We start from the raw sequence: 13,872 nt of genomic DNA on the forward strand, positions 1-13,872 counted from the left end.
AGTGCAATATTAAAGCCACATGATCAAAAAAAGGGAAGAGAAAAAAAAAGGGAAAATGACACGACATGCACTTGGTATCACAAAAAAAGGCTGGGTTTTGTAGAAAAAAAACATGAGAAGCAAAGGAAAAGCTTTAAAGATGCTGTGTAACAACTTACTGTACACACTCCTTAGCTCAGTGTAAATGCTGGGCACTAGCTTGGCTTACACCAGGCTCTTAAAACAGAAGAAGAAACCCCTCTCGTGTGGCTTCCATCACCAAACAAATCTGCAGTTTTCCTCGCTGTGAATAGCTCCAGAACATGTCAAACTTTTCCCACTGAAAAATCGCTTCGGCTGCTTTCACATTAACACGAAATCCTTCGATAAGGTAGAGCGTCACGGAGCACAATCAACACCTCCAGAGAATGCTAATCATCTCATTTGTTGGCTTAGACCAAGCTTTTTAAACAAAATGAAAAAATCCCTCTCTTGTTGCTTTCATCGCCAAACAAATGAGCATCCTCTTGTTGGTGGAAAAGCACAGGCTCTGGACTTTTCTCCCGAAAATCTATGGAGAGAACCACTTCTCTCCAGCTTTTATTTTGAAATTTTTGAAAAGGTAGAGCAGAATCTGTTCGTTGATAAACATCTGTTGCAGTTTCCTCACTGGTGTTGAATTTGTCGGAGGCCAACAAGAAGGCAAAATACAGTATTTTGCAGAATTTTGGTCAGCATCGAGCCCACAAAGACAAAAAAAAGCAAAGGGCCTGTGCTGCATGACCGGAAGGAAAGCTTTCTTCTAAAATAGCTACCATCTCTTCAAAAGTAACAAATGACAAAAAAAGCTCAGCATTCCTAGCAAGTGCTAGCTAAAATCTGAAACATGAGAAATTAAAAAATAAAAATAAATCTATCTTTCAAGTCAGCTTCCTTCAGGGGTTAAAACCCTGCCGAGTAACCTCCAGCTCATCTCAGGGTCGGCTGGCTGACGCCCGGCCTTCTATCTCACCCGACGGACGGGAGGCCTCTTCTCCTTCCACAGGCCCCGTTTCTGCCGGCGCTCAAAGAGCAGTTCAGCGGCCTCCATCTTCACTCGCGCAGGAAATGATGGGACTAGTGGCGCCTTAAGCCCAGACTTCTCTTGATGTTTCACCTCCATCTCTCCTCCCTTTTGCCTTCATCTTCTCCCTCCAGCAGGCAGTATGCCGTCTCCTCCTCAAAACCGTTTTGGTATGGATATCTTTGTCTTTTTTTTCTTTCTTTTTGTGAGATTCAAGTTTCTTTCTTTTTTTTTTTTTTTTTTTTAATTTTCATTTTTCCTAATTCAGTTTTGTCTGTCGCTGTGGTTGTTTGCCTGCTGGACAGCATTTTGTTGGAAGGACTCCAATGAGGCCGCCTTCTTCAGGTGGACAGAGGAAGAAAAAAGCACATTCTTTGAGACAATTTTTTCAGTTTTTTCAGTAATGAATGAATCCACCGCATGGACACGAGACTTTTGAGAAGTGACGAGGGATGGACTGGTGGGATCTGCAGCACTTACTTAAATGCCGAAAATTCCCCTGAAAAGTAAAAAGAAAGATACAGAGAAGATTAATGTGTAGGCACTACTGCAGCCGCCACAGTAATGTCAACTCAGGCCAAACTGTGGGTATCTTTTCATGATCATGATGTCATCGGGGTGTGTGTGTGTGTGTGTGTGTGTGTGTGTTTGTGTGTGTGATAGCAGTGCCACTCCTGCGGCAGTTAGTGTTATTGCTAATAAGACCACCATGACCTGTAGTGGCAGGACGCCTTGGCTGGTACCTAATGGTGGCCACCCTCCACTCTCCAGAACTGACTATGTTAGCAGCGCAAGTCATGCTAACGCTGCTAACAGAGGTAATAACAATGCTAAAGGGGTTGGTTACAGACCGCCATCTAGCCACGATAAAATACGGGAACAAAGAGCCCACTCTCTGGTCTCTACTGGCTAGCTAGCAGCTCTGCATTGTGCCCCGGCTGGGTGGGAGATAGCTAGCGGTGCCGCTCATTCAACGATTAACGTTACTCCTAGCAATGCCACCATGATCTATGGTGGTGGGACAGCATGGCTGGCACCCCATGGTGGCCACCCTCCACTCTCCGGAACCAACTATGTTAACAACACTAGCCATGCTAATGCTGCTAACAGAGCTAATAACAATGCTAAAGGGGGTTTGTGGCTCAAAATCAAGCTGCTCTCTCACCAGGGCTACCTGGGGTGAGAGAGTAGAGGGTGGGTATATGTTAGGCTGACCAAACATCCTCTTTTGCCAGGACATGTCCACTTTTCACGTCCTGTCCGGAGCGTCCGGGGGGTGTTTATAAATTGATGATAATGTCTGGTTTTGCGGCACGGGCCGCATATTTCTGTCCGAACCTGACAGTCATTCTGTTTTGTTATGTCCGAAACTGAACCAAGCCCGACATTATTTAATTACTAAAGCACTGAGTTTGTGCCACACAGTTGTTACGGTTACAGGGTATTTAACAGGCTGGGCTGCGCCGTGGGTGCTCCGCGCAGAGGGAGACCTCCATGTTTGAGACGGGAGCGGGAGGCGGGAGGTCCGAGGCTTCCAGCGAGGGGAGAGGGAGAAATATAACAAAATAAGATAAAATAGGAAAACTTGTCTCCCTCTTTTATTTTATTTTCAGCGTTTAATCAAGGCGGAGGCGGGCGGTGGAAAGTCCGAGGCTTCCAGTGAGGGGAAAGGTAGAAACAAACAGCCAATGTGTGTGTGTTCTGTTCAGGTGTTGTCACGTAAATAACAGTCCCCAAGCAATAAACAGGACAGACAATAGGATTGTATTTATTTTTACACTACATTTTCACTGAAAGCTGACCAAATCCGACCCGAGCCCAAATACAATTTATAGCCACATTTTTGACCAAACCCGGCCGACCCGCCGGGTAGGCCTACCTTCGGGACCCGTCAGACTCGGATCGGGTAGCCACACTCTAGTGTGTGTATGTGTCCCCTATCTATAGGGGCCTATCTGAATTTCTGTCTTTGAGAGATATTATTTTGTAATATAACTGAATTTTCTATCCATACATATAAACTTTAAATATATTAAAATTATAAGGAGTAAACTGCGAGTATCATTTAAGTAGGCTATCTCATGGCCAGGCCGAGTGTCCTCTTTTTTGGAAATCAAAATATGGTCATCCTAGTATCTGTTTCTGCAGCAACGCCGTTATGCCACCATGGGTCAGGATGGCGTTACCATTAATAACATCAATCACTGAATGAGCTAGCTAGCTCCCACCAGGCCTGGGCGATGCACAATAGAGAGCAATGGTGGCTAGCTAACCAGCATAGCATGAATACCTTATTAGCTTTGCTGTGGTAACTTAGAGCATAGTACTAGTACTACTGAACTTAAGAGTAAAATTAACTTATAGACTGACAAGTGTAACCAGACAAAAATGTTATCTGCATGTGCTGATAAATGACTAAGCGTTGACATCCCTAACAGCAATACAGATCTTATGTGGAGTTGTTCTCGTGGAAAACATGGTGAGTCTTTTTTTGCTTCCTGTGTGTTATTATTCAGAGGTGACGGTATTTGGTCAAAAACAGGATTTCAGGATCTAAAGCATCTTTCTGAGAGGATTACCAAATATGACATCAGTAGGACAGCACAGCACAACTGGGGTTCCTTCTAGGATGCAGCTTTACTATTTGTGGTTAGTATCTGGGCATCCGATTTTGCTTAGGGATCTTTACACCTAATCCAATTGCTTACATTCTTACTTTATTTTTTTCAATAACTATTTATTTAAATGGAGTCTGGTGGGACTGGGTCTAGTTAAACAAAACAAGAATGTCTGTCTCTGTGGGGATCCTTTCTATAATTTTGTCAGATACATGAAAAAATAATCTGAGCCTGTCAGTGGCAAAATCAAGCACCAGCATGTGTGTGTGTGTGTGTGTGTGTGTGTGTGTGTGTGTGTGTGTGTGTGTGTTTTTACTTGAACCATGTATCATCAGTTTTACCCTTTCAGTGTACAAACACATTTGAGAACTGAGACCATGTTGACAATCCTTCCTCCCTCAGTAATGTAGTGATGCAGAAAGGTGCTGACAACCACTGTTATGTCATAAACATCAGTCTCAGCAGCAGCTGTTGGGACCTCTCCTGTGTACACGTGTATAAGCTCTCATGTGTATGTGCGCATGAGCTCACCATAGCCCCCGGCCTGGATGGGGGTTTTGGGTGAGGCGCAGGCGTACAAGCTGAAGTCCTCCGTCTGAAAGCCAGCTCGGTTTAGCGAAGGCTCTGAGGCGCTGCGGTGGATTTTGGGTAATGAGCGAGCAAGCAGCTCGATGGACGCCAAGATCTGACAGAATACACACAGCACAGCCGCAGGGTCATCAGTCACAATCAGTTTGATCACCATTGACAACTAATCAAAACCATTAACGATGGCGTGTGCTGCATTTGGAGAATGTACAGAACTGAGTCATTGCTTCAGTTCAGCTGCTTTCTCTCATCCTATGAACCTCTGAGGCCATCTGGTGGCAAAGCTAATCAGTTCCTCCTTGATTTAAATCTGTCAGGTTTTGGGACAGAGGAAAACTTATTAAAAGAAAAGAAATCCAACTTTTTCAGGCATGTGACAGGCCAGGTCCAAAAAAAAAAAAAAAAGTGGGAAACTCAATGCACTTTGAGAAACACTATCGAAAAACAAATTGTGTTATTTGTCCCCTGTCATAAATTTGGCAAAATTATTCAAGTACTATTCAACAGGAGTGGGGGAAATAATAGATACAACATAGTATTACAATACTTTTGTGTGGCAATATTGTATCAATATCAATATTTTATTATATAAATTAGTAATATTACAAGTACGAATTAAACTTTTGGTGGCCGACTAGAATCATAAAATCAATTACTTTTTCAGTTCACTAGATAAATTTTGCTGCAATAAAAATCATCGAAGTGAGATGGACAGATTTAGAACTTCTTATCTTATTGGATAAAAACAGATGTTGAGAACTTTTCCTTTTGGGACACAGTATACAGTTGACAAAAGTTAATAAATCACAATATATTGCAATATAATTTATCCCAATACTCAGCATATCGCAACTTTTTTTAATATTGCATGAAATGATGCACTGGCACTAAACCCAAACAAACAGACCGATAGCAGCTCGCCATGGAGGCAAAACACACTAAAAGAAACTAAAAGAACAGAGTGGGATTCCAGCAAAGAGGAAAACCTTGTGGAGTTGTGTCAGCAGAACCCTTGCCTGTATGATGTGTCCTCTAGCTCTTACCATGATCACGTAAAGAAGGACGAAACACAGAAGGAAAATCTGGGTGCTTGCAGCTGCCAGGTAAGGAACCTAGCAGCTACAGTATATAGTGGCCATAAAACTTAAGGTTATTTAATAATGTGACCCTCTATGTTGTGCTTCATAGTTGGAGAAGTAATAACCCATGCGGCACCCTTGTGCACTCAGTATGGGAAGCTGTCATCGTACAGTCTGCATACATCAAACGTGATGTCAAACCCAAGTTTATTAGATCCATGCCGCACAGTGTAGCTGCACTAAACTTACAAGATTGCTAAAATCTCACAGCCTAAAGGAGGCTTTAGTCTCACCTGAGGGAAGAGAGGCCGCTCCTCTCTCTTCTTCTTCAGGCAGTCGGCCATCAGTCTCTTCATGGCCTTTGGACAGTTGCTGCGCACCTTGCTGAGGTCAGGAGACAGGTAACCTCGACCTACCATAAATATGATCTGTGGGAACAGAAGATAGGAGCCGTTAGTATTTGTTTGCATGGATAATCACTCTGTAGAGCTGTAGCTTCCAATAAGCTTAAGTGCTAATGTTAGGGAATGTGACTGAACAGTGTTACTGTTATACTTTTACACTGTTTGCTGTGCTAATTTTATTATTATAAAAAGCTATTATAAATTGATTAAATAAACTGAATTAAAACTAATTAGATTAATCTAAAGTAAATTAAGTGCATTTAAAGGGATACCGTTTGTACAGAAGTACAAGGTTAAATCAAAAATCTTGCTTGCCGGGTTCGGTTCGGGTTTGGCCCACTTCACATGCTGTTGTGTTGTGCTATGGCCTATTCTAGAGCTGGAATTTGTTTTATACGTAACAACACCTGAATGCAACACACAGCAGTGTGCTTGACTGTGTATAACAGCAGTCTTTTGATGGTCATTTACACACTGTCCATAACAGTAAGTATGTCAGGTAACAAACTGGGTCGTGCGCATTGGGGTGGAACTCCGCTGTGAGAGCCGAGACAGAAATGACATGCCGTGGTGTAAATGAGACAAATAACATAATACTATTTAGTTTGTTTAATAAAAGGACAAGGTATAGACCTGTTCTATAGGAAAGGTAACCTTAATTTTATTTTCTATATAGCACCAGATCACAACAGAAGTCATTTAACTTGACCTTCAAGGGGGGTTGGGGGGCCACTGGGGAGGTGGGCCACCCCCCTAATATAATGGTAGGGGAAACAATGTTGTTTACTAACAGTAAAATGGGTCTATTGTTTATGCTTTTATATTGGGTTAGGTAATATTGAGTATGATAGAAACATAGATTGTGTAAAACAGGGTTCCTACACATTTGGAATTTCAAAATTCCATACTTTTCCATACCCTAATTTCCAGACTTCTCTGCGTTTTGTTTGTTTTTTTTTTCCCCCTCAGAGAATATGCGACATCTGAGTAAATATATCAGTGTATCATATTTCACATCATATTTAATTATTCTTAATAGGCAATTGTAGCCAAGTACCATAATGGCATGCAAATAAAAACTCAGGTAAGTTCAATGTCTGGGCTGAGGCAAAAAGGTTGGGACTCTGGGTGCAACCGATGCATTAACGAGACGTCTGTGTTTGTTCCTTTCATGTGGCTCAGAATCGCCTTCTCCCCCATGTTGGTGATGTCAACACACAGCAGTGTGCTTGACAAAGCTTGCATCTAGCAGTCTTGTGTGATGGTCATTGTACACACTGTCCATAACAGTAAGTATGTCAGGTAACAAACTGGGTGCGTCGCATTGGGGTGTGAAACTTGATACCTGGGGGCTGGAGGAGGGTCATCAGAAATGACATACCACTTGTCAATCAGCTAAACATAATACTATTTAGTTTGCTGTTACACAAAGGAGGTATAGACCTGATTAAATTATTTTTGGAAATACCTAAATTTCTATTTTAGAAACAGTGGTAATAGTCTGGAACATAAATATTTTTCCATACTTCATTTTTCATTTTCCATACTTTTTAATACCTGGAAATTGATCAAATTTATTTCCATACTTTCCATACTTGCGTAGGAACCCTGGTAAAATAATGAATGAAGCCACCGTGATGTCACCATTTCATATGTGGACTGTTTTAAAGCCTGGAGTTCACCATTTTGGCCATTGCCATCTAGGATTTTTGGAGCCAGAAGTTATGAGAGGGTGAAGCTCATTCTAAAGCTAGCTTTTAGCTCAGTTAGCACATTGCATTTACAACTATGGTTGACTGTGCTAATGCTAATGCTAAAGCATTACTGGAAAGTACTTACTGGAAAAACAGAAATTCCAACTCCTTAGAGGGTCTTTCAGTACAACCAAATAATAAACAACTTTTTTAGGCAACAAAATTGTTATAATTAACTTTCATGCAATATATTGAATACGTGTAGCAGAGTATTACGAAGCATCTGTGTCAGTGTGATTCACTGAGTCCTCTCACCTGGTCTCTGTTGTTAATGTTGGAGTAGGGCAGTGCTCCTGACATGAGCTCATACAGCACGATGCCAAACGCATAGACGTCCGACTGAAAGCTGTAGGGATTCTTGTCCTGCAGCCGGATCACCTCTGGAGCCTGACAGAGCACAGGTTACACTGACTATCACATGACATCCAGCTCACACCTACTTTTAAATCATTTCATAATAATGAACCAAGAGAGGGAATGTAAAGCTAGTAAAATGGAAACTATGTGAACTGATGTAGGACAGAAACACTGACCATCCACAGTATAGAGCCAGACAGCTGTTCAAACTGGTGGGAGCCACTCCAGCGGGACTTGACTGTAGCCAGACCAAAGTCCCCAATTTTCACTGTCAGATCCTCGTGGAGGAAAATATCTGGAGGACACAAGGTCAAGGAAACACTTCTTCTACTTCATAGCTCTTTAACATGAAAGAAATTGTGCTTATATTGTCATCCTTCCTTGTCTGTTAGCAAGTTAAATCCAAACATCATCAACAGATGTAAGTTTCACGTGAAGGACAGAAAGACCTCAAGATGAACTGATTGAGTGACATGATTCAAAAGGATACTGTTGCTCTTCAGATCTCTGTGGATGATTGATTTGGCGTGCAGGTAACTGAGGAGGAAAAGAGAAAGTTTTTAGACCAACTGCACGCATTGTGCGAATGCTGTTGCATTTGCTGAAGAACTCACTCCATGCCCTGAGCGGTCTGCCGGGCGATGTCAATCAGCTTGATCATCTCAAACTTGGTCTCGATGATGTGCAGGTGGTGGTACAGACTGGAGCCTTCACACCACTGGGTCACGATGGCCAGCTGAGGCTTGGTGGTGTAGCCCATGAACAGCAGGATGTTCACATGACGCGTTTTCCTGAGTGTAAACACACACAGCAGGTTGATGACAAGGTTGTTTGGTATTGTTAAAAGGTAATACTTCAGTGATATGATGTTAATTTGTCATGCATTATAAAGTGCAAAAAGTCCCCTAATACAAGGATAGATGGCAGAAGTTACCTGAGGACTCCCACTTCATTCTTGAAGGCCTGAAGCTGCTGTGGTGTGGGAGCAGTGACATTCAACATCTTCACCGCCACGTCCCCTGAAAGGAGACGGAGGACATGTCAGTCAAAAAAATATGCAAAAGTTGGTTATAAGAAAATGTTGTACAAACACAGCTGCATAATTTCCCCCACAGTGGGCTCCAAAGGGCTTTGTTACAAACCCTTTTTACACAGAGATGGTGCTGTAGGGCAGCTACAAAGTCCCTTCTTTATACTTCCTTTGGATTTTTACACTGTGGTGGCAAAACTACTATTTAATGAACAGTTTAAAGAAAAAGTCTTCACACGTCGGCTGTCTTTCTTGAGTTTAATAAGCATTCATGAATGGAGACACTCAAACATACAACCGCATGAACAGTCAGTCAGTGAGCGAGTGTCTAGCAAGTCCTCTCGCCCTGCTATCTTTATAGTTCCCATAACACATGCACATCAACAGTCAAAATATGTGGCGCCTTGGCATTCCTAAAACACAACATCTCTTGATAAGGACACTTGTTGTCCTCCCTGGCTCATAATCTTGGTGTCTGAGCCTCCCTGGCTCGTGACCTTGGTGTCTCTCACTACTGTCACAGTAGGGGTAAAATGAGCAACACACATCATACATCATAGCAATACCAAATACCAGAATTTTCCATCACAACACAGAACCAAATGACAACGGCATTGTCATTATACACTGCATCTCAGCTTCGCAGAATCAAAAGAGGCGTGACGGGCATTACATGTAACACAACTATTGAAAGCTACATCCCAGCAAGTTGGCTGAATTTGGGCTGTCAGTGAAAATTTGGTAGATGTCTAACCATAGCCAAAGTGTAGATGTCATCAATTATACAGCTATGTAGAGACCAAATATATATATATATATATATATATATATATATATATATATATATATATATATAAGAATAAACTATGCTAATAATAATATATAATATATAAGATAAACATATTTTAATTACTGTTGACTCTCCATACGTGATTGAATATCATACCACAGGCCATCTGCAATGGTGAAAATTACATTTAATCAATTTCAAAATTAAATCAGCCAGATTTGGGTTACATGTAGCTAGACTAAATCGGAGCTAAATATAGTCAATACGTTTAAATCACGACTATTACTTGCTGGGATGGCTCTATATGTCTAATTTTATGTTTGTAATCATAAGTCAAATTTGTTCATCTTAACAGGTAAAAATATAACATCTAAACAGGTCAAATGTGCCTTAAGATGACAGAAAATGCCCTGTTTAGTGCTTTCTGGGTGCAACCATTTCAGTTTCGGTGTTAAGTCATCTATTCTGAGTGTGTTACAACAACAAACAAAAAGTATTGAAAAGGCACCTAAATTTCAGTATACTGTGCATCATTAGTATTTGGAGCTGAGTCAAAATAAAGTGTGGATTTATGGTATCAAAGGAACATGTCACCCAGTGTGTCGGTATGGTTCACTGAACTGCTTGAGTTCTTTGTATGAATAGTGTATTGATACCCAGACAATTCCTGGCTTGAAGCTAGCAGTCTGATAACACAGTATACTGTAGCATTGGTCTTACCATGCCACTTTCCCTTGAAGACAGTTCCAAAGGATCCAGAGCCTATCCTCTGACCCAGAGTGATCTGACCCTCAGGGATTTCCCAGTCGTCACTGGAGTCCCTTCTCCCCAGGGTTTTCTGTTCCACAGGACACTCAGTCAGCACAAGCACATCGAACATGGACATCCAACTCCAGAAAAATACCAACATCTGTGTCAATGTCTCACCATCTTATTGCGGTCCTCAGACGAGGACGACGACTTGCGCTCCCTCTGCGGGCACGGCGACTTCTGTGGAACCTTGACATTGGTCAGAGAGCCAGGTAAAGAGGCGGGAGGTGTGGCCGACAGCCCTGTGGTGGAGCCTGGAGGGGGGTCAGGGATGAAAAGAAGGGAAACAATAAAAGAAGAGAGGTGAGGTGGGAAGCTAAAAAAAAAAGGGTGAGACAAAGAGTAAAGAAAGAGGAGGTTTGGGCGAGGACAGGGATTGAGGCGTCTGTATCAGTTGTGTGTGTGTGTGTTTGTTTGGTCACATGCAGAGAAGAGGTGACGGGGTGCTCGGTTGGATGGCAGTTTTAATCATTTTAAACTTCACATAAAGTCCATCACTGTTATTAACTACCTCTGTCAGCATCACAAAGGATTTGATGTTTGTTTGTTTTTTTATCAGAAAGGAGCCTGATTTTAAACTGTGTCAGTTTATAGATGGTTATACAATGACTACATATATTTACTGAATCACATTTTTGTTTAGAAATATTGCAAGCCCAAGCTGACAGAAAACAAGAAATATGCGATTCTTTTGTGTGAACTTACCCTTTAAATACTGGAAGTCATGTTGATCATGTTCTCTTTTACATCAAACAGCCATCTAAACAAATGTGTGTGTTTTCATTTGATGTGATGTGACGAAAGCCCTGGAGTCAGAAGTGATGTCATTTAACTTGTAACAATTATTGATTCATTATTCACTACAGTTACTTGATCAAAGGAGCATTTCAGCAATCAAACCACCATCCATAGAAAGAGTGTCTGATCAGACTAGTGGTGAGCTTTCTGTGTAACCTGTGAGCTGTCAGGTTTGTGTGGAGAGAGAGCATGTGAGGACATAAAAGGAAAGAGAGAGAGAGTGGGGGACACACAGTGGATGGGACACAGGGCTGGGGTTGGTGTGTGGGGAGTGGTGGGGTGAAGAGGGTGGAGGACACAGGAACACACAGAGGCCTAACTACCTCGGAAAACAGGCTCGGGCTCAAAATCAAACACTATGTCATTGGGGTAGGAGTATAGGAGGGGGCTTGAGGTCCGTGTTCGGTGCTTCCTCAAGCAGCGGGCGGGGTGGGTCGGGGGGGCTGCAGGGCAAAGAGAAACAGACAGACCATCACTGCTACTCACCCTGCCCCTCTCACCTCTAACTACCTACAACTGAGCTTCTGGATGGAGAGTCCTCCTACCATATTACATGTGTGCCTCGGGGTATAAGCAGGTTTCACGCTGCTACTTTTTACTCTAAGATACAGGTTGTAAATCTTGTTGTAAACATTATGGGAAATTCTCTTATGTGCTATCTTTCCTGAAGTGAGATGAGAAGATGTATATCAGTTTGACTGTCTCTATCTGTCTGTTTAAGATTCTGTATGTGACACTCAGAGCGCTAATACAGCAGCAAACCACTATTTGCTATGTAAAGTTATAGTGGAGTAATGGAGTCATGTGCAGAGAATGAAGTCACGCTCGCTCTGTGGTGTTATAATCTGAGCTTCTCTGTGGTTTCTTTGTGGTCCACACATGCATACTAGTTCATGTGCGTATCCCACTAGCTCCTCTGTAGCTCATGGCCGCAACTTTGCACTGCTCTCATACGGTGATTATTGCTGATATTAGAATGGCGTCATCGTGGAAGCTTACCACCCACCGTTAGCTCTATTAGTGCTGTTGTAGTTCTGTAGTGCTATTTATGGAGTTCGCACCGTTAGCTGCTAGCTGCCAGCTCCGCCTCCTCCATGTTGAGAACTGTATGCAGACAACTCATGCTCTGAATTTTGCTCAGAGCCCATTTAAGAAATGAGCTGGAGTCAGGATGTTAGCTTAGCTTAGCATAAAGAATGGAAGCAGGAGGAAACAGCTAGCCCACCTCTGTATGAAGATCAAACACATAGACTAGCGTCTCTAAAGCTAACCAATTAACACCCTAATGATTTGTGTGAAATTATATCATAATTAGTGTATGAATTCTTGAGTTCTGGCAAACATACATTTTGGGGGTTCACAGTAACCTTTGACTACCACATTTAAATCAGTTTATCCTTGAGTCAAAGTAGACGTTTGTGCCAAATTTGGAAAAAGAAAAAAAAATCCCTCAACATGTTCTTGAGATATTACGTTCGCAAGATTGAGACAGGCGCAAGGTCACAGTGACCTTGACCTTTAACCACCAAAATGTAATCAGCTCATTGCTGAGTCCAAGTGGCCATTTGTGCCAAATTTGAGGAAATTCCCCTAAGGTGTCCCTCAAGGTGAAATTCCCTCAAGGAGCTGGAAGACTGGATGTTTGAAACCTAAAAACATAGTGCCCCCAGCCACAGCTATCGCTGGCACAGAGACATAAAAATACTGAAATATAGCAAGTGGCCTACTCATCTATCTTTTAAGTGGTTACATCTCTAGTCTGATCTCAAGCACACAGCTGATATTTACATGGTAAAATCACTGGTTTAAAACTAAAAAGTGGTTACTATGAATGAAGTGAGAATCTGATATTTTTAAAATTGTTGGATTTATGACAGAACTATTGATTGTGGACAATTGGGTCCCAGTTTAGGAATTTGACTCCAACAGTGCAGTGGCATTGTCAAACACACTGTACATATTCCAGTGAAAATCAAGAACCTTCATTAAAGAAAGTATTCAGACCTGTCTGTTTCTTAGTAGGATATCTTATGAACTTGTTACCAGACTACTGGTAAAAGCTAGGACATGTTTTCACAGGTAAAAAAAACCTTGAAACAATTCCTTAACATTGTGAGATGAGGAATGCTACTTGAATAAAAAAAATCTGTATGCCATGGCTGTCTACTATTTTGTGTTTTTATGTGGATTCAGATGGAAACAATTCTATGCTCTTTTAAATGATCAAATAACACATTTTGAGGATTTTGCAGCAGGACCTCCCTCTAAGTCTTTTAAGTACCAACTAAAACTCTATTTCTGACAACAATTATTTCTCTTATCAAAAGCATGTGTTTAGCTTTACATCATGAAAACTCCAACAGGCCCCTGATTTACTGACGATTTTATTTTCTCTCCTCTTTTGTGATGAGGAGGAGCTGGGCCTGACAGAAGTCAGACTGAAAAAGAAAACGAGGTCTGATGAAGTGGAGGTTAACCCTGACTCACAGATGTGAATAAACATGTGTGTCCTCAGCTAACTGCTCTCAGTGACTGGTAGGGTGCAGGACTAAACAAAACCGACTCAACTTCTTGGGTCTGAACTTCACACACACACAAAAGA

The 13,872-nt window shown here is 41.8% G+C and overlaps 1 protein-coding gene across 2 annotated transcripts in view; it reads right to left on the minus strand.

Moving 5' to 3' along the window:
* Positions 1 to 1,259: 1,259 nt before the first annotated feature.
* braf (B-Raf proto-oncogene, serine/threonine kinase) overlaps positions 1,260 to 13,872 on the minus strand; it is a 30,377-nt gene continuing 17,764 nt past the window's right edge. The window contains exons 10-20 of one of the 2 annotated variants that reach the window (XM_049566563.1): positions 11,594 to 11,713; positions 10,590 to 10,726; positions 10,383 to 10,500; positions 8,777 to 8,861; positions 8,457 to 8,633; positions 8,333 to 8,379; positions 8,019 to 8,137; positions 7,741 to 7,872; positions 5,621 to 5,755; positions 4,192 to 4,345; positions 1,260 to 1,541 (exon numbers count right to left, since the gene is read on the minus strand). In XM_049566563.1, coding sequence (XP_049422520.1) covers positions 1,519 to 1,541; positions 4,192 to 4,345; positions 5,621 to 5,755; positions 7,741 to 7,872; positions 8,019 to 8,137; positions 8,333 to 8,379; positions 8,457 to 8,633; positions 8,777 to 8,861; positions 10,383 to 10,500; positions 10,590 to 10,726; positions 11,594 to 11,713 — 1,247 coding nt within the window. In that variant the 3' untranslated portion in view covers positions 1,260 to 1,518. The remainder of the gene's footprint in view (positions 1,542 to 4,191; positions 4,346 to 5,620; positions 5,756 to 7,740; positions 7,873 to 8,018; positions 8,138 to 8,332; positions 8,380 to 8,456; positions 8,634 to 8,776; positions 8,862 to 10,382; positions 10,501 to 10,589; positions 10,727 to 11,593; positions 11,714 to 13,872) is intronic. The other variant, XM_049566564.1, reaches the window with a different exon arrangement.

The sequence above is a fragment of the Epinephelus fuscoguttatus genome, linkage group LG22 (genome assembly GCF_011397635.1).
Source record: "Epinephelus fuscoguttatus linkage group LG22, E.fuscoguttatus.final_Chr_v1".
NCBI lineage: Eukaryota > Metazoa > Chordata > Actinopteri > Perciformes > Serranidae > Epinephelus > Epinephelus fuscoguttatus.